At 36.9% G+C, this 26058-nt stretch overlaps 1 protein-coding gene across 3 annotated transcripts; it reads left to right on the forward strand.

The window, feature by feature from the left end:
- The first annotated feature begins 2590 nt into the window (after positions 1–2590).
- myb (MYB proto-oncogene, transcription factor) lies at positions 2591–12139 on the forward strand. Of its 3 annotated transcripts, XM_039652758.2 has the most exons (16): positions 2591–2768; positions 4707–4824; positions 5379–5450; positions 6131–6223; positions 6625–6845; positions 6928–7147; positions 7231–7299; positions 7419–7523; positions 7812–8003; positions 8115–8264; positions 9064–9188; positions 9369–9480; positions 10325–10447; positions 10693–10776; positions 10875–10979; positions 11278–12139. In XM_039652758.2, exons 1-16 carry the CDS (start codon positions 2746–2748, stop codon positions 11389–11391), a joined length of 1926 nt encoding a protein of 641 aa, XP_039508692.2. In that variant the 5' UTR covers positions 2591–2745; the 3' UTR covers positions 11392–12139. The 3 variants fall into 3 exon arrangements, with proteins under 3 accessions (XP_039508692.2, XP_039508690.2, XP_039508691.2); XM_039652756.2 differs by lacking the exon at positions 8115–8264 and having other exon boundaries at positions 2593–2768; XM_039652757.2 differs by lacking the exon at positions 8115–8264 and having other exon boundaries at positions 2593–2768; positions 11281–12139.
- Positions 12140–26058: the final 13919 nt, after the last annotated feature.

Below are 26058 nucleotides of genomic sequence, written 5' to 3' on the forward strand. Positions count from 1 at the left end.
TCACCTCAGGTGTGGTATGTGTGTGCGGTGGGGGATGTTTCATTCACTGTAACTTTCTAAAAAGTGTTACCCACAGGTTGTCTCGGTGGCTGGGCCTGGGTATCATGGTTTGGGGGAAAGAGTAGAGATCAAATTCAACATTTTAATTAGGCATTAAACAGTGGTCAGCGTCAGTCTTAGTCTCTCACATCACCAAGTCTGTCTGTTTGTGGCGTCTGTTTCCAGAATGACTCACAAATATTTTGAGGTCAATGGAAAACTCTGCACTTTAATATCATCACACATGTGCTCAGATGAAATGATTCTCCTTGTAGCCTACATTTGATGTTAGACACATTTTAAAAGCTTCAGACATGCTGTTTGAGTGGGGGGCAACAGGGTTGGAGAGAAATGTGCAGTCCGATTTATCATCAAATTAGTTAGACCTACTAAGTGATGTCATGGCTTTTCAGCTGAGCAATGCTCTATAATATTGCATTTCATAACTAACTGCAATAGAATTATTAATATTCTTTAATTGTTGGAATTTATTACAGTACTTTCTGGAAAAGGCCTACCTCATTTTGATTGGTCAGTGTTATTCTTCATTTAAATAATTGGACCTATTTGATCAATATGAATCAAAACATTCTGAAGTTACTTATAACAATCTAAAATGTCTTTAGATTATACTCGGTGTGATATTCTGTTATTTATGGAATGAAATTCAAACCCTTTTTAAGCTGTTGTATGACACCACAGCAAATATGAATTAGATGTGATGTTGTGTAATCTAGGAGTAGGTCATAAATCGCATGCCCTCATGAAAGGGAAGTAAACTACTGAAATAAAATGGCGACTAAGTGTTTTTTCTTCTATCTTTTAATGAAGCGCCACAGTAATAACCCCTCCTTGTTCTGCAGTGGATGGATGAGCGCTCCCAGTCATCGGCGCGCAGACACAACAGAGGCGCGTTCACGAGCTCTGCTGAGCACGTGAGCGTCAGTGGTCAGAAACAATGGCTCGCGCTGACCGATATGATAAGTGACAGTCACAATGTGCCAACCAAGTAAGCGCAAAGGCAACCTATAACACAAAACATATAGACCACAACCCTCAAGGGTGTGTGAAAAATAGAGCGAGCTTGCTGGTTATCCTTGATTATGCAATTACGTAGACTATCACATGGCAACAGGTTGGACATGTCGGAGAACTTAAACAAGCTGCACTACTTTTCAGTTCCAGACAATAACCTGATCGTGACTTCCAGTAACAAAATGTATGGATTGTGTAACTTTTGTACTGGAGCAAAGTGAAAATATCAGCAAACCAGAGGTGGTAGCCAATAGGCTACATTTCTGGAAAAGGAAAAGCGAAACTGTTGCAACCTAGTGAGAGAAGTGAAATAAAGTAGTTGATTAAAATAATTCCTAGGAAATAACAAAACAGCAGACTTCGAACGAATATAAATCTCAGTAGATTTCAGGGTAGTTGGTTCCATAACTGAACACCTGAACTTTGAATTACGAATTCGAAAAAGTATCGAATGATGTCAGCAGTTCTGAAACGTGTAGCCTATTCGTTCATTGTGACGTTATTAAAGTAGTCTACTCTGAGTGTGTGTTCTGTGCTCTGAATTTAAGCGCAACAATAGCTTGCTGTTGAATCCACCACGTTATGGTAATGATGAGACATACGGAGACCAGTGCAGTTCAATTTTCGAACAAATGACTCTTAAGAGCCGGTTCTTTTTAGTGAATCAAACACATACAGCGCCACTATGTAGTCCGATGCCAGAACGAATGACTCTTATGAACTAGTTCTTTACACCTAATCAGTTAATCTCCCCATGTCCGAATTGTAAGGCTCGTGAGACTTGTTCATATGGTTGTTCATACATAGCCTATTAAAGATACACATTATAAGCTTTGTTGTATTCACTGTTGTTTAATAAAAGTGAATAAAATGTTACCACATGTTTGTTTAGTAGGCTATTTGTATTTAAAATACAAAAAGGTAATTAATTACTGATTTGCATGTATGCTGCCTTTAAAGGATCTTTTAAAAGGCACACAAATCTGGGTTTTGTGAGAAAACACGATTTAAGAATTGTATTATATTTATTTCGGATTTGTAATATGTTAAATGTTCTGTTAAAATATGAAACGATGAAATAGTAACACTTTTTAAAATAATTACCATTTAAAATATATATTTAATAATCTCGAACCGGACTCGTTCAGAGGAATCACGATCGGAACCATCCTTTACGATTCCGTCACTTACTACAGTACAGCCTCAGTACCGCAGAAACAGCGCTAAGCTTGAGACAAGATGCCCGGACCCCTCACGCTCTGTTTCCCCCTGTTTTCCAAACTTTCACTCCCACTCAGAGTCCACATTGTCCTCTAAGAAACGCACTGCCACCCCTCCCTGCCTTTTTACCTCGAAAAACACAATCTAATTGTTCTGAAAAAAAAAAACAACAGTGTACGATTAGCGCGGACCTCCTGCTCAAAAGGCGCTCTGATGAGTGAATGGTAGTGAAGTTGTGCGCATGCGCACGACCCGAGGCGCCAAATTTAGCGGGAGGGAGAGAGACAGCCCTAGCTTTGTCTGATGGATCTGTTTACAATATCGCACACTCCGCTAGAGAGCTTAATATCAGTACTTCCTCCTCGAAGAGGAGCTGACAGCACTCAACTTCAGCACACTTGAGCCGAGCGCACTCATCATCACCTCTCTACCCTCCTTTTAAACAGCGGGATGGCGAGGCGGCACAGACACAGGTGAGATTTAAGTTTTATGCATTTTGATGAACTTTCGCGCATGTATTTCCTTATATTATGAGACTGCGCTCCATAGTCACATGCGGGAATTTAGACGCAAGGCTAGACAGTTCGTGCTGATACCATTGCATTTATTAAATGCGTGCTTAGAAATGTAGCACTTCTATATGGTTGCAAGTTTCCAAACGCACGCATCTCTCCGCGTAATGTTTATTTCTTCTGGTTGGGCTGCGCCGCGCTGAACAGGTGGATGGCATGTGCGCTCCAGCTCGCGCCCGCGCGCGGTGGTCTCGCGCTCGTGCTCATTTAAATTTTCATTCATCCACCGTGCGCAGGTGGAGCGTGCGAATCCGCTGGACAGGTTACGGTGAGATTCGGTACTTCCCCAAAAATCACACACTCATTTTGATTCAGAAACAATCGACGAGAGGCACAATTTCAGCGGCAACGTAGTGTGGCAGAAAAATAGCGGGCGATTGCAATGCAGAAACCTCTCGGCATGTTCGTGTGGGGATTTTTTTCTAACGTTTTATTATAACGTTTGGATTAATTTCGAGATTATATGTGAGCCGGATGGATTATGTCCACTAAATTTTCTAAATCCGCCTTACAATTGTCGGGATTTGGAACAACTAGTATTATAGACTTAAAGGGATAGTTCACCCACAAAATGAAATTCTGTTCTGTCATCATTTACTCACCCTCATGCATGAATTTCTTTTTTGAAAGGAAAACAATAAACATATTTATATATAGGCTATATAGCTATATATATATATATATATATATATATATATATTAGGCAGAATGTGAGGGGCTGACAGCCCCTTTGACTGCATCTTTTTTTTCCATACTATGACAGTGAATGGCGACTGTGGCTGTTATCCTGCCTAATATTTCCTTTTAAAAAATATCAAGAATTTTAGAAGAAAATAATGAGGGTGAATAATTGATGACAAAATTTTCATTTTTGCTTGCACTGTCCCTTTAAGTTTGTGTTTCAAATTTCAAAGCCATCAGGCACATGTACTTTTGCATTAGATACATTTTAAAAGCTCAGACGACAGGCATTTGATGTTGTATTGGTCACATAAGATCATGATAAACTACTTAAGACTCAGACTGATGTTTTTTTTTTGTTTTGTTTTTAAATCCTTTGAATAAGGTTTCAGCCACAGTCTATTTTGACAAATATTTCAACTCACATCATGTTCAATTAGTCAACAACCCTCATTGCACACCAAGATGAAACCATATCTTTTTGACTATATATATATATATATATATACATATATATAGTTTTACATTTCCAGTTCCAAGTTTCTAAAAGTTTCTTAGTGCTGGTAGTCAAAAAAGTGAGCTAAAATCTTCATCTTTCGCTTTAAGCACTGGAAGTAAGGATAAACGTGGGATTTAAAAGTACGTATACACAGACACCTGTGGCACAAAGAGCAGCAGAACATTGTTCTCCACGTCTGCTTGTGCTCTATCGTGATTGGCCAAGAGCTGGCCAGGTGAGATGGTTTTGACAGTACCTGTGCAGGTCTGAACACGCTTCCATCATGAAACAGTGCCAGTCCATGCACACGCTCACTGTTTCTGTGGAAACCAAAAACATCAGAACAGGTTTCTCTGAGTGTGTCCCCCTGCACCCTAACCCTGCCGGCTGTACTGGTTCATCCACTCTGGCTTTGTGTTGACTGTGTTATCGCTTAAATTTACTATAATACGTGATAGAGTTATGGGGGTGAGAGAGTGTTTTTTTTTAGTGTATGTCAACAACCACATCTAACATTTTCACGAGGATCTGCTCGTTTTTCCTCATCCTTCATGCGTGCTCTTCTGCTGTTTAACTATACCCCCCACCCCACCCCTCACCCCTCTGGTTATTACCCTACTCACCTTATCTCACAATCTTTCATTTACCCTCCCCTCCAGTGTTTATAGTAGCGACGAAGATGATGATGATGTGGAGATTTATGATCATGACTACGATGGTCCTCATGCCAAGACAGGAAAACGCCACCTCGGCAAGACACGCTGGACCCGAGAGGAGGTATGCAAAACTGTTATCTGCCTTTGTCTGGGTGTTATTTTTTAGTATAACCTTTAAAAAACATGCTTAAAAAATAGAGATAAACTTTAAAAATGTTTCTTGTTTAGATTTTTTTCCCATTACAAATAATGCTAAATTAATATTTTAAATATTATATATATATATATATATTTATTTATAAACATTTATTAGAGTATCAACCCTCTATAGGGTCATATATATAGTGTGTGTGTGTGTGTATTGTAGTTTTTAATTATATAGTTTTAACAGCTATTCTTCTGATATATAATTCAAAGCAAAAAAGCTTTCATTTTTTTATGGTCTTGCACAAACTAAGTATTAGATTTTTTCACATTCTATTTTGACATTCAAATGTTTTAGAGTAGTGTTTTTGACTGCTTTGTTTTATATTGCATCCTATTTATTTGTTAACTTAGTTTAGTTTAACTGATAACTTTATTCTTGGAAAATGGAATATAATTTATTTATTGTTTGTCTTAACAATGCATTATTGTATTATGTATTCAATGCTATAATGTTGACCGTTTTTACAGGATGAGAAGTTGAAGAGGCTGGTAGAGCATCATGGTTCAGAAGACTGGAAAGTCATTGCCAGCTTTCTACCTGTGAGTGTGTGTGTTTTTGTGTCTACGATTGTTTAAACGTGTGTGTGTGTGTATGTATGTGGCTTATGTATTTAAGCTTTAGGGGGTTAGGTTAGGTTATGTTAGGTGTGGTGTTTTATATATGTGCATTTGCATGTGAATAGCCAAAGGATCAGGTACTGTAGAAGTGTGTGCACGTTTTGGAGGATTTTGCATAATTGGGTATTCCTCATTGGTTGGCCTAGTTTGGAACAGAGTCAAATGGGGGGGGATATGGCAAGGTTTCAGAATCCACTGTGCACCTGCAAGCACACACGGATGTACAAACACACACACACACAAACACAAATGTGCACTCAGGTAGAAGCATATGTTCACATACAAATGTATAACACTTCTCAAGCACAAAGACATACAGTGCACACACATACAGATGCTAAGCTTAATGCATTAAAAAAATATCTTGAGATCTATATCTAGATATTGCCACATGTCAATCTCAACACATGAACAAGAATTAGAAACTAAAGCTGTTTCATTTCTGATTCACTCTGTGGGGTTTCCAAAACACCTGGGATCTCTCATACCCACTAAACTCATATTAAACACACAAAAAATGACTTTAATTCAAGTTACACGTCACACTGACAATCCAAAATTAGCTTCCATTCTCACTGTACTTGTGTGTGTGTGTTTCACAGAATCGCACAGATGTTCAGTGTCAGCATCGTTGGCAGAAAGTTCTTAACCCTGAACTTATCAAAGGGCCGTGGACGAAAGAAGAAGACCAACGGGTAAGACATCCACAACCTGACACAAAATAACCCTACCACAACCAATATGTTACCTCAGATAGCCAAAATACAGCCACAGGATTGCAATGACACAACCAAATAATCCACATGCAGTTGAGGGGGAAAGTAAAGATCCATTGAGCGGGTAATGTGTTGTAATGATTAACTGGCGAGACCAGGTGTTTCTCCATTTATCGTCATTTTTATGACCCAGCAGAAGTCATTAGCAGGTGTATTTCGCAGATATTCACCGTAATACCACTATCTGTATCTGTGTGCAATCTTAAAACGCTTATGCAATGTTAGTTCCCTTTCTCTCTGGGCCTCCAGTACACCCCCTCTTTCGGCATACACCTCCTTTTCCTCAATCACTTGCTCACCACAGTTTTCTGTGGTCCTAGGTGATTGAGTTGGTTCAGAAGTACGGCCCCAAACGTTGGTCTGTGATCGCAAAGCACTTAAAGGGGCGGATCGGCAAACAATGTAGAGAACGCTGGCACAACCACCTGAACCCTGAGGTGAAGAAGACTTCCTGGACCGAGGAAGAAGATCAGATCATCTATCAGGCGCACGAGAAACTCGGAAACCGATGGGCGGAGATCGCCAAGCTACTCCCGGGAAGGTAAGAAAATGCTACGTAAACGCTTATATTCTTCGTATTTGGATGCGATGAGGACAAACTCATGTTATTGTCTTGTTATCAGAACCGATAATGCCATAAAGAACCACTGGAACTCCACCATGCGGCGGAAGGTCGAGCAAGAGGGCTACCTCCAGCACGCCGCTAAAGTCAGCCCCACTCCACTAAGCAACGGCTACGCTAAATCTCATCTCCTGAGCTACAATCACACACCGACCAACACATCCATGCCCGCCTCTTCCATGAGCAATCAGTATCCGTACTACATGCCTGACTCACAACGGGTACGAGAACTTCTCTTTCAATAATGGCCATAGAGTTGTAATTCTTCTGTTGGTAATTGATCTTTTATTCCCCTTGTGTTCAGGTGCCATTTCCACTTGCTCTTCAATTGAACATCTTGAACATTCCTCAACATGGCACTGCTCCTATCCAGGTAACCAATGAGTCAATTAAACTGTTTTCTCTCTATTGTTTTCATATTATTTCCTAGTTTTTTATATGATCACATTCAGTTCAAAATAAATGTGCTCCATTTTGATTCCTGTGACGTAGAGACACTACAGCGAAGAGGACCCCGAGAAAGAAAAGAGGGTGAAGGAGATTGAGATGCTCTTGATGTCAACAGAAAATGAGCTGAAGGGACAGCAGGCACTACCAGTAAGTGTGTGTGTGTGTGTGTGTGTGTGATTAATTGGAGGAAGCATCTGGGGGTCTATTTCACATTCTAACTGCTTGGCTAAATTATGCAATTGTGCCTTATCACACCACAAGCTCTGTTTAACTCCTTGTGCAACTCCGAACCCCCTCCCAACACTTCACATCATTCAACTCAACAAGTTCCCTTTCTCTCTGACTGTTCTTCCTGCATGCATCCCTCTCTTTATTTTGCTTCATTTCTGCCGCTCACTCACAAACACAACTTCTTTTTGCCTCCCTCTCTCGCAGATTTCCATGAATGGCTACAGTGGGTGGAACAGAGGCTCTTTGACGGACAGCTCGGTCGGCGTGTTTGTGTCAGTCCCGGCTCCATCCGTAGACCAGGGATGCCTTCCGGAGGAAAGCGCCCATGGCAACACAAACAGCCCGAACAATGACTCCAGCTCCAGTTTACCAGAGTTTATTGATGCTATTGATTCGGTAAGAGACCAAAAAAAAAGCATTATTACATCTAAAAGGAACGGTGACCCTGTAAAGGTCTGTTTAGTTACCTGTCAACCTCGGTGTCCTCACTTGATCTCGTCTTCTCAGGCCCCATCTATCTGGGCCAACTTGTCTAAAACTGAAGCTAAGTCCAATCTGGGTTCGCCCACCCAGAACGACGACAGCAGTGCCCTCAAATTTCTTTGCTCTACGCCCAAACATTCAACCGTCAGACACCTGCCCTTTTCTCCCTCTCAGGTAGCCTGAAAATTCTCTGCGTAAATCAATCAGTCACCCAATAACGCACCATGAATCAGTCTCTTTACACTAACACAAATCAGTCTGCATTAGACTACATGCGTAGGATTCATCTAAAGGTCATGTCACCATATATAACATAACACCCATGAGTGTTTTTTGGGTGTCATAATGTGTGTGCTGAGGAAAAGATATTACATTGTATTACATCAGCTCTTAGTGCGACACTTTTTACCTCTTCGGTTCCTAGTGATGTCAACTTCATAACCAAGACGCCATTTGACTTTAATATCAGAAATCGGTTACACTTTATTTGAATGTGTCCCTGTTACTGTTTAATTATACATTTTAAGTTCTGAGTTGTATTAATTAATCCTAAGGGTAGGATTAGGGTTTGATTTAGGGTTAGTTTAATGTAATGCTGCCTAATCTATAGATATTACTATAGTAAATGCATGTAACGTGTAACAGGGAGACATTCAAATAAAGTGTTACCCAGAAATCATTGAAATATTTGAATTTGTACGTGAAGGAATGCTTCATTGTTTTCTTGATTGCCAGGGGCAAATTGAAAGGAATGTCTAGTGAACACTGAATGCAATCACGTTTAATTTCCTCTGACAGATATTTATGTTGCACTTGAAAATTTTGTGCATGATGAATCATATGTAATCCTCAATTTTGAGGTGTATGCTGATTTTGACCCCTTTTAGAGGTCCTCCTACACCTCTGAATGTTAAATATGTGGTTTTTAGTTTAGTATCTGATTGTTGCCTTCCTTTCTTCCTCTCTTTTGTAGTTCTTTAATACATCAGTGAGCCCAGACTCAGACAGCCAAAATGTACCGGTCACGACCTCACCTGTCTGCTCCCAGAAAGCACTGCAGCAAGACCTTGCTCTTCGGCCTCAGAAGGAAAACGAGCTGTAAGGGCTCATTTCAATACTTTTTGCATTTGCAATGGTTCTTTATGGGATTCTTAAAGAACTTCCCATAAAGATATAAAGCATAATCACAGGGTGAATTAAATCAATGAGACTTAATGAGATTTATGTGATTCTAATAAAACACTGAACAATTCATAATGTATATATGTTCTGTTTCAGGTTCCGGACCCCCAACCTGAGGCGTTCTATCATGGAGTGCTCTCCTCGCACACCCACTCCATTCAAATCCACACTGACAATGCAGGACACCAAATACGGACCTTTGAAAAGGGTGAGACTTTAAAAAATTAAAAAAATAAAAATGATAGACTCTCTGTGTGTGTGTGTGTGTGTGTGTGTGTGTGCTTGTTCAACTATCTTTGTGAGGACTGGTTTGAGTTTTAGACCACCAGAGTGAGGATAAAAAGAGTAAAGGGACACATTTTGGACGGTCCTCACTTTATGAGAGCCCTTTAAAGGCCTGTTTTTTGGGATAAGGTTATAATTAGGTTTAGGGGTCCGGCACTTAGTTGAAATGTGTAGGGTTAGGGTAAGGAGACATTGTGTCAATGAATATCCTCACAAAAGTAGATGAAAAATTGTCCGTGTGTGCATTTCATGCACTCTAAAAAAATGCTGGGTTGTTTTAACCCAATTTGGGTAAAATATGGACAAACCCAAATGTTGGGTTAAAAATGTAAAATTTTCACTTTCAACTATATTTTTTTAATTGCATTTTTAACCCAACATTTGGGTTTGTCCATATTTGACACAAATTTGGGTTGAAACAACCCAGCATTTTTTTGAGTGTACTCTCTGATATTCAAATTGAATTCTATTTTGTGTATAATTGAAAATAAAACAAATTTTTTTTAAATGAAATATTACATTTTTAATGCACATTTTAAGATTTGCTAAAGAATTAATAGTAATGCATTATATATATATATATATATATATATATATATATATGCCAAAGGTAATCTGAACGTAAATAAGGGGCACAAATAAATATGCAAAATGATCCAAAAAGCATTTAATTTTGTCCAACAACCAATTCGGAACCGAATACATCATGCATCTTTATACTGCAGCAGCATCACTATATTTTACTCAAGACTCTATTCTGGTTTTAGGCCCACAGCCCTTCATTGGACTCTGGAGTGGTTGGTACAATTAAGCAGGAGCCTCAGGAGTGTGAGATCGGCGTCGGGGGGGTGCATCTGGACCAGCCCCCCCTGAAGAAGATCAAACAGGAGGTCAGTTTGGGCTAATGTGCACCCCTTCATTTGAATACATCTCTATGTGATATTCAAATAGCAGAAATGTTAAGATTGCTATTTGAATTTGTTAGTTATAATCAGTATTTAGTCAAACTTGTCTGATCCGTCTGTGTAAGAGTGGGGGTGTGAATTGGATATTTGATATTGGATAGTGAAAGTAATACACTATACAAATCTGCCAGGAATAAATTGCATAGTCAATAATGGATTGGGATCTTTAGGTGGAGTCGGCTTGTCTGCAGTGGGAGGAGCAAGATCTCCACACCCAGCTGTTCCCATCCAGTGGCTCCGCCCATGACATGCCTGTGAGTATCTTGATTTTGTTCGTATATGGATGTTGATCTCCGCCTCTTTTCATTTATCAGTATTATTTTGATATTTGACGACTCCGTTCTCTTTATAGGATCTTTTGACTAGCTCTGTGCTGATGCTTCCTAACGCAGAGAAAACTGAGGAAGGACACAAAGCCGCCCAGCTTCCCCGCAGAGCCATGGGAAGTCCTCTGCAGGTACTAAAGCTACCATATTACCCTTATATACACACACATTTAAAATGTTTGACCATCAGAAAGTGTCCAGATACAGTTTTGAAATTATGTACATGTAAAAAAACTGTATAGCTCGTTTTGTCGTAGCAGACTTTATGACTTCAGGTGTTGAATTGTGCCATAAACTTGTAAAATGTGTGATTTATTAGACACCGAAGCGTACGCTATGCAAAACCAGAGCAATCACCTTCATTTTTGACTTTTTCTACTTCTCTCCCTCTTTACTTCCTCTCTCTCTGTATCCTTTTCTCTCTCGCAGCAGTTAAGCACATGGGAACAGGTGCTTTGTGGGAAGACGGAAGAGCAGACGATGCCCTCCGAAGCCACGCACAAATACCTCAGCAATTATTCTTCACGAGCACTGGTCATGTAAAGAGACAGATAGAATGAGACAGAGACAAATCTAGAAAGGGAAGAAGAAGGAGGGAGAGTGAAAGAAGACAATCGTTCTGAAAAGAAGTAAAAGAGGAACACTTCAACACTTCTGGTACATTATTTGGGAGAGGCTTCAAGCCATTTTGTAGACTGCACAGTTGATGTTAGTCGCCAATGTTTAAGCTGTGCCGTCGCTTATTTGATTTGAGCAACCAAAGACATTATTCATGTTGTGTTTTTCTACCTTTTTTTGATTTGAACTGAATAATATTGTATTATATATTTTGTATTATATATGGGAAATGAATTCTCTATGTGGGTTCTAATTTTATGGATTTTAATATAAGGAACAATTTGCAGTAATTTATTATTATTTTATATTAAGAATAATAATTAACTACGGTGGCCGCCTTTGCCAGTGTTTGCCCCCAGTATTGCTCACTTCTTAATCGCTAAATGTGTGTTAATTGTAAGGAGCTTGTGTCCTCCTAGCATTATCAGAATCACACACCTAAAACTACACAAGATTTGTACTCCTTTTCAGTGGGTGAACAACAGAACTGCCCTTGCAGAGATCGTATGTATTTCAGCCAAATGCCTAAAAGCACTGCTATGTATTGCTAGCCAAAACAAACCATGTCCAATGCCTAAAAATGACTTTGCCAAGTTTGAAAATTCAAGTTTGCCTAATGTAGATCTTTGGTGATATATCTAGTGTAAAAAGGTACTCTGTCAGTTTAGTAGTGTTGCCATTTCAAAAAGCAAAACCACAATGTTGAGCTTTCATTGTATTAGCACTATTTCAGGTTTTAGATCAACTATGCAAAGATTTCAACAGAACAAAAAGTGTTTTTTTGGTTTTGTTATGTTTTTTTTTTTTTTTTTTTACAGTTTTTGTACAAGGTTTACCAAGCATTTTCAAGTCAAGGGTTTAAAATTGTAACAAATTTGCCTTTGCGATGACGAACCATTTCTTGATCATGTTTTCTTAAACACTTTTTTAATGTCAATTTGTGATCAGATTTACATTTGGTATTTTTTACTTTTTGAAACACTGAAATGATTGTTGCTTTTATACCTAGTCAGCTTGTTTTGATATTTCAATCAGCATTTGATACTAAGATTCCAGTGCCCAATCAAAAGCATTTAGCAATAACGTTTTTGTTATTCGCTGCCTTTTTGTATTAGCTTCAAGTACAAACACTTTTTTTACACTGATTATGAACTTTTCATACATTTTTTATACAAACTTTTATAACTGCCTTGTAAATAAAGTGTGTTTTTGAAAATATATCTCTGGCTTAATCGTTTCTTTTCCACTTAATTGCTAATTGGGTTTTGAATAGCGTGTTCCTCAATGTTTAATAAAATCTATTCACTTGCACAGACCTAAATGAAACTACTTTCTGTATTTTATGTCAAGTTACATAAAAACCAAAATAGTAATTGATTTTTATTATTTAATAATTTTAAGTTAATGAAATACTATACAGTGGTCCTAAAGTAGTTAAAGACTTAGTTACTCTTAAATAAGTCACATCTGAAATGAACGAGTGATTTAGTCGGTATACAAATATAATTTGTTTATGTCTTTTATAACAAAAAATAGAAGTATAGAAATATTTAATATTATTAAAATGGCTTGCTTAAAAGTATTTTTTTCAATAATGCAACTTTGTTTTATATTTCATTATAATAAAATGCGACACAATGGTAAAGTTTGGTTTTCTTTATAATACAATCCAAAGACATGTGGCTTAAAATTCTTGCCCAAAGAGCGACTGAATGCTTTTGCAGACTTATAGCCCTATGATGGATAATTGTAATCCATTTGTGAAGAAACAACATCACACACACCCACATAAATGAAGGCAGCCATTTTCCATAGACCACTGAGCCATCTCAACTAGTGTAGTACTCAGTATTCACTCAAGCACTTGTGGGCAGTGAGATAACTACAATAGTATTCAAATGGTTCTTTATAACTCATAAAAAAATGATAAAGGCTCAATATGAATGGAGAAAATCTAGAATGACCTATTAACTTTTTATCAGGGTTTGGAGTAAGGGATATGCAAATGGCACCAACTGTATTCTCTCAGGCTATCTGAAGAATGCTTTCCCTGAAGGCCTACACACCATCACACGCACAAGTCGCCAAATTAGACACAACATCTATTTGTTCATACGAGTGTGTCGACTGTTTTTGAGGGTGAATTTGAGATCTTTAAGCGAGGTGTTTTGTAGAGAGCTGTCAGTCCCCCAGGGCTTCACACTAATGGAAAAACCTTCCAACTCTAGCCCTAACAGATGCTCCCCCTGTGCGTGTCCTGTGTGGGTGAGAAAATGAAGTTTAAAAAAAAGCACATTATGGGTTTATTCTAGCATTTGAACATCTATATGTGTGTGTTTGAGGTGCAGAAACTCTGCTTGAGTCTCTTGAGGGTATAGCTTTTCCTGTGTGGCTGTTTAAGGCGGAGGCCCGGCTCAGACCAGGGCCTAAATTTACAGCTGCCCAGCTCTCACATCCCCCATCCTGACCACCTGCTCACTGGCCTCCTCACACCCACATTCAGCCCCAAAAACACACCATAGGTGCCAAATATACACACACACAGCGCTAGTGACGAGCTGGAAGGCTATTCATGGTTCAGTACATTAGAATAATATCACAACCCTCAACCACACATAACGTTGATTTACTGTAAGAAAGGTGCTTTGTGTTTTTTCAGATAAAAAGAGATGATGATGATGATGACGAGTGAGGACCAAATCTAATGATTCCGTCATAATTATTTTTATCCGGCAAAAAGTACTGTGGATAAATCTATACACAATTAAAGAGGACGCCTGAAAGGGGAGAGGGAGGTAGAAAAAGGGAGAGATGAAACAGAGAATTATTGTCTAAAAAGAGTTTTGCTACTGTGTCAGCTGATGCTCTTTTGTGCAAGCATCTGTTCACTAAATGTGTGTGTTTGTGTGTATGCGACTACGAACGCTGTGGGTTACAGGAACGGAAAGGCCTGTCAATGAAGAGACACGAGCAGACTTTCAGAACAGGAGCACAGCCCCCCAAAACCCCACACACCTGCTCGCTGTCTGAGAGAGAGAGAGAGAGAGAGAGAGAGAGAGAGAGAGAGAGAGAGAGAGAGAAAGAGAGAAAGAAAGAAAGAAAGAAAGAAAGAAAGAAAGAAAGAAAGAAAGAAAGAAAGAAAGAAAGAAAGAAAGATGGTGGCAGTGGTAGTGGTGGTGGGGGTTGAATCACCACCCCAAAGTGACACCAAAAAACAAAAACACAGGTGCAAAGAGTTCCTTCCACTCATACACACCCTCTGAACGTGACCTTTGTGTTGGAAACATGGTGCATGGAACGTTTCCGAACTCAATAATGACATCAGATATGTGTCTCTGATCGACCTCCAATCAGAACTCAGAGTTCAATTTACAGGGTGGGTTGGAAGGGAGTAGTATATGTATATATATATACATATACACATATATATACACATACACACACACACACACACACACACATATATATATATATATATATATATAAAGTATTTATATTAGAGTTTTGTTATACAATGCTTCAACTCAACGCGAATGTTAGTAAGCATTACATTATATTATCTATTACTATATTATATTATTATGTATTGAAGTATTTAATATACACCATTCAATATATATATATTTTTTAAAAATTAAAACTTTTATTCTACAAGGATGCATTAAATTGATCAGAAGTGAGAATGAAAACACAAGAACAATCTACGAATCCTGAAAAAAATATGTTTTCCACAAAAACATTAACCCACACAACCATTTTCAACATTGATAATTATAAGAAATGTTTCTGAGCATATTAGACCAAAATCAGCATATTCGAATGATGCCCGAAGGACCTTAAAAAAATGTATTACCAGCTCCTTCTGAAAATTAAGATTTATTTCAAATTATAAAAAAGATGCATATTTCATATATATAAAAAAGTATATTTCCCACTGGCACCAGATAAACACTTGCAAACAAAAGTCATGTGAACCTGAGGACATAACAATTTCATTGACATTAACTAAACATAAACAATTATTTGTTTAATTTAATATATATTTACAACGTATATGACAAAAAATTTGGTAACACTTTATTTTAAGATGGCATATTTATACATTACTACTACATATAGGCTACTTACTTGTAGTGATAATGGTAAGTGATAGTAAATCATGCATAATTAACCTACTTAAGTAACTTACCCTAAACCAAAACCCTAACTCTAAGTAGACGTAGTTAATTAATATTTCTCAACAATGTAACTACGTCACCTTAAAATAAAGTGTAGCCTAAAATGTTTAACTTCTTGCTAACCGTGCAAAGGGCCTAACAAGGTTGTGTGAGATTAACCTCCACATAATGTGTGCTGTAAATGACCTATTTCTAAAGTGCTTTAAACAGGTTGACCACTTTGACTGTCGTGGAATAATTTGCATACAGTCAGAACTCATATTCTACAACAACAATGAGATCTTTAGTAAAATCCATCCCAAATCTAACTCAATGATCATGAAGTTGTCTAACGCCCCCAGTGTTCTTTCTAACCAGGGGTGAGAGCTCGGTATCACCTGCAAGATTATGTTGCAGGAGGGTCAGTGCGGTTAAAGTCAGCTCTGACCAATTTACCTGTCAATGGTTAGTTTACATGATGACACAATCAAAGCTGACATAAACATACGCAGGCACTTCGATGCAAACTCCACTTTACAACGCCACAGACCTTGCGCAAAGCGATTAGAAACTTGTATTCATTAATGTCTCCAATTTGAATTGATTTGCATATGAGTCTATACGATATTCTATATGAATGAAGACAAGTTGACATGAGCTGGCAAGAATAACTTCTTTCATATCTCTTGGTTGAGTCACAGCTCCTTTTCCTTCTGTGTTCAACAGGGGATCTCTGTGTCGCAAGTAGATTGGCACATAAATTCAGTTCGTTCGACCTGTCACAATAAATTATTAGCCGGATGTTGCAGTAGAACCATTTTTCCTTATTTTTTCACTCACGCTCTCTCTCTCTCGTTCTCTGGTTCACTCTTCTCTGACTTACCCACCCACACACACACACATACACATGCACATGTACCCACTGGGAAGATTACAATAGGCTGATTTCCTCTGTGGTCAAGCCTAGTAGCCACTCCCCATTCCACTGGCAGGTACAATGCTTCTGAGCTGCCATGATAAGTCAAAGTGTGTGTGTGTGTGTGTGTGTGTGTGTGTAAGATCTAGAAGACTGTCTCAAAGTTTGTAACGCGAATATGAATTAAAAACATGATGGAAAAAAAAACAGAATATAGGCTAATGATTCCTCTGTTTATGATGCCACTGTAATGACAAATAATAATTATTTTTCAAACACAAATTTAAAAAAAAAAAACAGGGGGAGGAGATGGTTGGATAAAACATGTGTGTCTGTTATTTAAACTTTCCAATAACATCATCCAAACCACAATATGTATAAACGACATTTGACGCACACACAGCTGTTCAATGTGGGGGGGAAACTTAGGTCATGGAGATATTCACAAAATGTACTGAATTTTAAATAATTATATCAAGTACATATGAATATACTGTATGCAAATTTTCTAAGTATTACTGTGGTTCCAGATGGATTTAACTACTACTTTAACATTTCACTACCATAACTTAATCTCAGTGTATACAAACATCCCACTCCATTTAAATTAGGGATGGGCAATGATTAATCGCGATTAATCGCATCCAAAATAAAAGCATGCATGTATATATTTAAGAAATATATATATTTATACATATGTATACATAATTAATATAATGTATAAATATAAATATTTGATATATTAAGAACACATTTTTCTTAAATATATACATGCATGTGTTAGTATTTATATATACAAAATAATTATACACACACATATATCATGTAAACACAAACTTTTATTTTGGATGCGATTAATCACGATTAATCGTTGCCCATCCCTAATTTAAATAGTGTTAATAAGCAACGCAACTGTTTACATTCATAAACATAAGTCAAGCTAATGATTAAACAAAGCATTTTTGAGGTATCATTAAAGCAGCATTAAATTAAAAACATCATCCAACCCATAATACACACAAACACTGCATTTGAGGCACAAACAGCTGTTTGATCTTTCAACATTTAACAATTTTAACCCTGATAAATCTTGACATTGTCATCCTGGAATATTGCCATCTTCCTACATGGTTGTTTTTTTTCTACTCTGAACAAAATTATAAAACGCAACACTTTTGTTTTTGCCCCCATCTTTCATGAGCTGAACTCAAAGATCTAAGCGTTTTTCTATGTACACAAAAGGCCTATTTCTTTCAAATTTTGTACACAAATCTGTCTAGATGCTGATTAGACAGCATGATTATTGTACAGGTGTGCCTCAGGCTGGCCACAATAAAAGGCCACTCTAAAATGTGCAGTTTTATCACACAGCGCAATGCCACAGATGTTGCAAATTTTTATCAGTAAAAACGATATATATCCACAAGTTTCCTACGCCCCGTGAGGCCTTGCGTCAAAGTGGGCGCGTCTTCCGGTTCGAAGTAAACAAAGCGCGACTTGACATACTTCACACTCGTTCATTCAACAGTTGACAGTCATTCAAGTTATAGCGATCCAAACTAGCTAACGATGTGGGAACACAACCTCAACGAAATTAAAAAGGGTGAAATAACAGTACCTTTACCCTTCGTAGTAGTTGGTTGGGACTATTATAATAACATTATTAATAATCAATACTCATCAAGGCATGGTAACAGACAGTTGTGTGAGCTGACAAACAATTAAAATAAAAAATACACACTTAGTCATTGTGGTTTGGAGTTTATTCAAAATTATAAATGAATGTGCTACTTGAATACATTAACTGGCACATTTGGTATTCTATGACCTCAGGCTTAGATCCTGAGTTTAGGTGTAACATCAGTAGCGAACAGCCAAACACATGCTGATAGAGTTTATAAAATATTAGGAATTTAAACAAATGTACACAGGAAGATTCGTCGTCTTTTGGGAGGTGATGGAAACTAACGTTACAGTCGTTGGCAGGATCACTCTGATTTCGTTTTCGGCTTATGTTCAAAACAATCACGTTTAAGCCACTGAATTAGTTTAGTCTGGTCATACATACAACCGCGAACAGTCCCTGAGCTCCGTAACGACATCTCTCATAAATATATGCGTCTTTAAATAGTAAAATAATTCTCCGAAAAACAGCTAGCCTCTTCGCTAACTAACACACAAAATACCATTGGAATGCTACTTCCGCCGCCTTACCGGAAGTTTCACCCACTTTATTTTTTACAGAGCGCCCCTCGGAAACTTGTGGATACTGTTCTTATGCCATCTATTACATTCTCGGGTCATTAAATCATGTTTAATTTGGACTTTTCTGTGCATGCTCTTAGACCTCCATTATATGACTGAACGGTTTGACCTAAAAATATCAAAATTGAAAATACTGTGGAAACAAAGACACCTACATCTTGGATGCCCTTGAGGTAAGCTAAAACATATCAAAAATTAATTTCAAAGTCAACTATCCTTTTAATACATGTTTTCAAATCATCTTTCTATTAAAATAAAATAAAAAAATCAAACTGACCCCAAACTTTGGAAAGGTTGCACGTCAGGCAGCTCAAAACATAAGTAGCCTCAACTCTAAACACATTTAATGAAATCATAAAGATCTCTTTGATCATTTGATCTCTTTGACAGAATTACGAGAACAGCGGAAACATGAGGAAGATGAAGAAGGTGCTGTGACTATCTCACTGCTAAGGTAAAGGTTGAAATGGTGAGGCAACACCTTGAGATAAAGACAAACGTATGTGCTGATGAGTGTAAACAAAAGCAAACCAAAACCAAGTCACAAAACACACACACACACACAGCGAGGGATTGAGATGACAGATGGTTTATTAGCGATAGAGGAGAGAACGCAGGACCAGACCCCTGCCCAAAACGATCCGCTGTCAACACTCTCACACTGAGAGAAGCTTACACAGATTGATCAGATAAAGAGAAAGCGAGAGAGAAAAGGCAAAAGACAGAGGAGAAAGGGAGGAGGGCCGAGCGAGGGAGTGCTGCACTGAGGGTGATTAGCCCAAGAAACTGTCTCTGTCCCCAGATTTGGCCCAGTGTTGGCATCCGTACGTTTGACGGTTTGTTTGTGAGAGAGCAGAAACATATAGAGCGGCGTGCCAGTGGCTGATAATCACAGAAAAAACAATATTAACTGTAAACACACAGACAAAACAACAGTTCAGATGAGAAGTAGGTCAAAGAGAAAAGGTAAAAGCGATGCAAGAACAACAAGGAAACAAAGATAATAAAAGAAAAAATAAAATCTCACTGGAATCACAATCAAATAGTCATTGTATTTCATTGTTCACTTTTAGCAAATCAGTGACTGGATTAGATATTCTAGCCTAGGCCTAAAACTTAAGTAAGAAGTTCTGAAATTTGAGACAGCAACACTTTAAATTCATTATTCAGGTTATTCTGCAAAATGGGTGCCATCTTGTCCCTCAAAAATGATGTATAAAAATTAATTAATTAATAAAGAGCTGATTTCAGATTTTACTGTTCTAAACACGTAAACAAAATCCTCTAACTTACTTCGTGAGGATATACTCATAATAAAGTTAGAGGATTTTTGTTTAATGGTTGCTGTTTCCCAATGAATACACTTTAATATATGTTGACTTCAATATAATCAGCAGCTTTTCAACAATGACAAGTAAAAATCTTTTTTTGTGGTTGTTTGTCAGAAGTGAAGAATCTTAAGGCATCTAATCCACAAATAAAAGATAAAACTGTCAATCCTATTACCTTTCTGAAGGCATAATTAAATCTCAACATATAAGAGTGTATTATTTTGCCTTCACTGTTAAAAATATTGTTGGTTTAACTTAAAAAATGAAAGTTCATTTGAACTGGGGAAATTGAGTTAATACAATGAAGGATTGATTTAATCACCAGAAACTCAAAATATTACTACTTAATTTAACTACTTAAATTATTTAAGTTGATTTGACAAAAGAACAAATGTTGTGATTACAAATCATGAAAATATTTTTTTACAGTGAAGACAGTGTAGTTTATTAAAACTTGAAATGCATTAGACTGCAGATGAAAATTAGCCGTTGGATAAATCTAGTATATTTCATCATAGGCCTAGATACATTTACGCTTATATTGCATGGTATCCTATAAAACACACTCTAACCTTTTTAATGTTTAAAAATACCAACAAATCATTTCTACATTTATTCTCTTCAAAAATTCTTTTGAGAAAGAGCACCAACATATGTAATATCAAACATATCAAGCATCTGATCTAAAACACTTAAGCGTTTAGTTTGATTCCATTTCAGTTGTTTTTATATGATGTCACTGTGCTTTTGTAAAACCCAGGTTCCAAATAATCAAATTATGAATTCAAACAAAAAACTATTTTGCTCATAATTGCATAATTGCAATGCAAAGGTTGATCACTTGTTAAAGGGAAGTTCAAGTCAAGTCAAGTCACCTAGATTGTTTCAAAGCTTTACATTTTGAGGAAATTAAATTTTGAGGTTTTCTTTTCACACAATGGAAGTCAATGGGGTCCAATATTATTTGCTATCTTCTTTTGCGTTACGCAGAAGAACTGCGTACAAGTTTGAACAGATGTTTCATTTCCTTTTACCAAATGTTTACAAAAATGTAAATATACAAAATTAATCAATTACTTACATTTATACTACATACAACATGCATACACAAACTGAAACTCTGGCGAACAGATCATCCACACATGCACACACACCTTTACACAGGGGGCAAAACAAGAACTACCACTCTTGTGGTAAAAGCTGAAAGCCCAGAGGGGCCTGTTCTGTGACTGTAGAGTATGGGAAATAATCAAATGCATAATTGCTCTTTTAAGCCAAGTGATTTTAAACACATAATAAAGAATATTTACAGACAAAACACTACAGTAATCGTGAACGTGAATGCAGACGCATGTGTGCACGCGTATGCATGGGGGTCGGGGTAGTTTTGTCGCTAAAAAGTAGCAAAAAGCCTTCTGCTTCCCGCGCTAAGTCAGTTTTTGTATGTGTGTGTTGTGCTCCATTCACCTGGTGAAATAGAGCAGAATGAAAAGACTAAATGGAGCTCATTATTCATCCCGATACACACTCCCGCCACACACACGCATGCAAACCCCCTGCCCTGAACCCCCAACACCAGGCTGCTGTCCACTCTTTTGTTACTCTCTAAATGATCCTGACAGCAAATGAAGCAGCACACACACAGAATTAGGGCCACTTGTCATTGGTCGCTGGACATCACCAGCTCGTAAATCTCTAAACATGTCACTCAGTTACACTATATTATATTGATTCAGTCTCTTTACGGTGATGCAACAGAATTCTGTGAAATGAAAGCGAAAGTTGGTCTGTAAATGACAGTGCGGGTTGGTCACAAGTCTTTCCGGTTTCACCTCTTCACTGGTGTTCACTTCATGAACATTGAATTTTCCACAGAAATGTCCTTTTCTAGTGCGAGTCATTTCAAACACAGTCACATTGATATTTTAATATAGGAACATTTCAACATGCAAGTAGACAGGCCTGACACGAACGTGACGTAAACACCATGGCAGTCATTCATGAAAGCGAAATGAATTTCTGTGAATCATTTCTAAAAACACACTTTCATAAATGTCACACTCTAAAAAAATGCTGGGTTGTTTTAACCCAAAGTTTTTTTTTTTTGTTTGTTTTTTTTTGTTGAAATTGTAAAAATGCAGAAAGGTTTTTGTGATGGGAAGGTTTAGGGATAGGGTTGGAGTAAGGGTAAAAATCATCACGTCTATGGAGAGTCCCCACAAAGATAGCGAACCTGACGTGTGTGTGTTATTGTGTAGGGCAATGCAGTCGGGGATTCCACAACATCTGGTCAAGTGTTATCACTTATTTTATATTGGTACATTAAATGACAGCACTGCTTCAATATACACACACACACACACGCATACAAAAACAAACAGTCAACTCACACACATGCTATCAGGGAATATTCATGATATTAGACACAATAGCCTTTCATGAGGGGGTTTCCAGGTTATGTGTGTAGTTATAAGTATATACTTTGAACTCATAACTAAGTTCTGCAAACTATATATTAGAAATATGAGTGTATTTTTAGTACATTTTGTACTGTGAATGTGTTAAATACGGAATAGCTTGTTGCATGCGCATACACAAACACGAGTATAATACAAAAGAAAAGAAAAAAAGGAGAAGTAGCGTATGTGTGCGATTTGTTAGTGGTTAGCGTAAGAGAGCTGGAGTACGAAATGAAAACAACTCGACAAGTCACTTCCCTATAGCTACACACACACACACACACACCTTCCACAATACCTCATTAATGTCAGAAATATCCTCTTAGGACAGTTAGGGGAGGGATTTGGAAGTTTTTTCATTTGGTGTTTTTGTGATTGGGTCAATCACAAAAACTAAACGAGAGAAAGTCAGTGATGGACAGTGCATGAAGATGCGTGGATGTGTGAAAAAGAGCGACAGAAGATGATACAAGGGAAAGTGTTAAAAAATAATGCTGATGATGTTTAGAAGAAATGGAAAAGAGAAGCATGAGAGAGAGAGAGAGAAATTATGCTACTGTAAAAATTAGAGGTCACTAAAAAAACAAGCAGACAGTTTAAATAAGTTTCTTTTTATTTTAAACATTTTTAGCACATCAATTCAAGAGGAGTTATCTTGTAAAGGTTATTACATTAAATATATTTATACTATCAGAATATGAAATATAGTAAGAAATTAAATGTTCGTTATATTATATGCTTCATATAAAAAGATATTTAACAAAAAAATATATGTATACTTTTTTTTTTAGAAATTAGATGCATCTGCAGAATATATACACACACATACAGTATCACTCTGAAAAAAAGTACAAAAGCTGTCACTGGGACTGTACCTTTTCAAAAGGTGCACTTTTGTACCTAAAGGGTGCATATTGGTACCTTAATGGTACATATTAGCACCTAAAATGTACATATCAACACTTAAAATGTACATATTAGCACCTAAATTGTACATATCAAGACTTAAAATGTACATATTAGCACCTAAAATGTTCATATTAACACCTAAAATGTACATATCAACACTTAAAATGTAAATATCAGCACCTAAAATGTTCACATTAACACATAAAATGTACATATTAGCACCCAAAATGTACATATTAGGACCTGAAATGTAAATATTAGCACCTAAAATGTACATTTTAGCACCTGAAATGTAAATATTAGCACCTAAAATGTACATATTAGCACCCAAAATGTACATATTAGCACCCAAAATGTACATATTAGGACCTGAAATGTACATATTAGCACCTGAAATGTACAAATTAGCACCTGAAATGTAAATATTAGCACCTAAAATGTACATATTAGCACCTGAAATGTAAATATTAGCACCTAAAATACATATTAGTATCTGAAATGTACATATCAACACTTAAAATGTACATATTAGCACCTGAAATGTACATATTAACACCTAAAATGTACATATAACCTAAAAGGGACAAACGTTTACCTTTTGAAAAGGTACAGCCCCGGTGACAGCTTTCGTACCTTTTTTACTGAGAGTAATATAGCAATATCATATATAGACATATAAATACACATTATAAACAGCCAATCATATGCATGCTAAGCAACTTAACTAGTGAGAATTGCATACACATACATTTGATCAGTTATTCTAAACTACAGCAAATAAACTTTCGTACACGAAACAGAACAGCTGAACACTATCACATAACACATTTATGCAAACACATGCTACTCTGCAAGACAAAAGGTGGAAAATACGTTCCGAGTTCTCTCATATCCACCCTAAACCACATCGCTATTAAACTGGGAAGCCACTACTTTGTGTTCCCCTTCACACACAAATGTATGCACACGCACGCACACGCACACACACACACACACACACACACACACACACACACACACACACACACACACACACACACACACACATACAGAGAAGAGAGTGAGAGAGAGAGAGAGAGAGAGAGAGAGAGAGAGAGAGAGAGAGAGAGAGAGAGAGAGCATTATCAGAACACAGCACTTGGGTAATGTGTCATCAGAAGCACTTGGGTTTCAGACAGACCTAAGCAAAGATAACAGTGACAGAAACCACAGACACACACACGCAGAGAAAGAGAGAGAAAGTGGATGGGATTGGAAAAAAGTAGAAGCACAGAAGGGCAGAAAGATAAGAAATGTTTTTGTTTGTTGTTTGATGAATAGAAAGTGCAACACATCATTGAGGACTTCTCAAACTTGGTGACATACTATCATTGTATCATAAATTAGACTTTAATATCTTTATACTCAACATTTATAAACCCAAAATATCAAAATGATAACCCATTTGACTTTCTCCTGGAGAATAATAAATAAGTTTGTTTAACTTAAAGTAAGTTACCTGGTTGCCTTAAAATGTTCAGTTCATTGAAATAAAAAATATGGTAATTCAATGGAGATTGGTTTAATTAATAGAAACTCAAAATATTATGTTATCTGAAACACATAAATAATCTAAACTGATTTAACAAAAGTAAAAAGTTGTAATAACAAATCATGAACATTGAGTATGAATACAGATACAATGAATTTTCAAGCTTCAATAAGGTTTAACAAATGTGGCCCGTATGTCTCATGCTATATTCCAAATAATAAAATAGTTTAGCCTGAATGTTTGGCAATTTTATTTTACTTTAAATCCCTTACTGTGAACTATTAACTGTTGTGACCGATCAGAAATCAACCTTTTCATTGAAAACATCCAACTTAACAGTTTTCTCACAAGTTGGACATTGTTTTTTCTTTCATAAATTTGCAAAGAAGAGCTGTCATATGGCTACTTTTTTTGTTTTTGTGTCCTATTTTATGCTTAAAAAGCTTCAGTCTCCATGCAAATAGATTTACCAGAAGATTCTTCCAAGATTATCCCTTTAGTGATCCACAGAAGACAGAAAGTCATACGATTTTTGGCATAAATAAATTGATTTTTGGGAGAACGAATCGATCTAAATTGCAGATTTTTATTGCAGTTATTCCTCTATGTTGAATTGGAGGAAATTTTGGGTTACACTTTATTTTAAGGTGTGTGTGTTACAGTGTAATTATACATTTAGGTACCAAGTAATAATAATTAATCACATGTACTTACTATATGGATAGGGTTAGGATTAGCATGTAATTATGCATATAGTTATTACTACAGTAAATACATGTAACGTGTGAAACAAAGACTGTAAAATAAAGTGTTACCAAATTTTGTTGTAAATATACTATGCGGCCTTGCTAACTTCATTAATCTTTTTATTGAATCCGTACCATCAACTAAACAAAAAATTTTAAATTCAGTGTGTCTGTAAAGTTAAGTTCTGCTTTATGCCATTTTTTATTAGGATTTTTGATACCAGAACTGAAAAAATGACATAATAAAAGTAAAAAAAAAAAAAAAAAAAAACTAACCT

This window comes from Pimephales promelas, chromosome 20 (genome assembly GCF_988280905.1).
Source record: "Pimephales promelas chromosome 20, fPimPro1.hap1.1, whole genome shotgun sequence".
In the NCBI taxonomy this organism is placed as follows: Eukaryota; Metazoa; Chordata; class Actinopteri; order Cypriniformes; family Leuciscidae; genus Pimephales; species Pimephales promelas.

Excerpts from the sequence above, each read along its gene's own strand:
- myb (XM_039652758.2), top strand. The coding sequence starts at position 2,746 with ATGGCGAGGCGGCACAGACACAG. Across the intron at positions 5,451-6,130 it reads TCATTGCCAGCTTTCTACCT|AATCGCACAGATGTTCAGTG; the intron begins GTGAGTGTGTGT and ends TGTGTTTCACAG. Across the intron at positions 9,189-9,368 it reads CCTCAGAAGGAAAACGAGCT|GTTCCGGACCCCCAACCTGA; the intron begins GTAAGGGCTCAT and ends GTTCTGTTTCAG.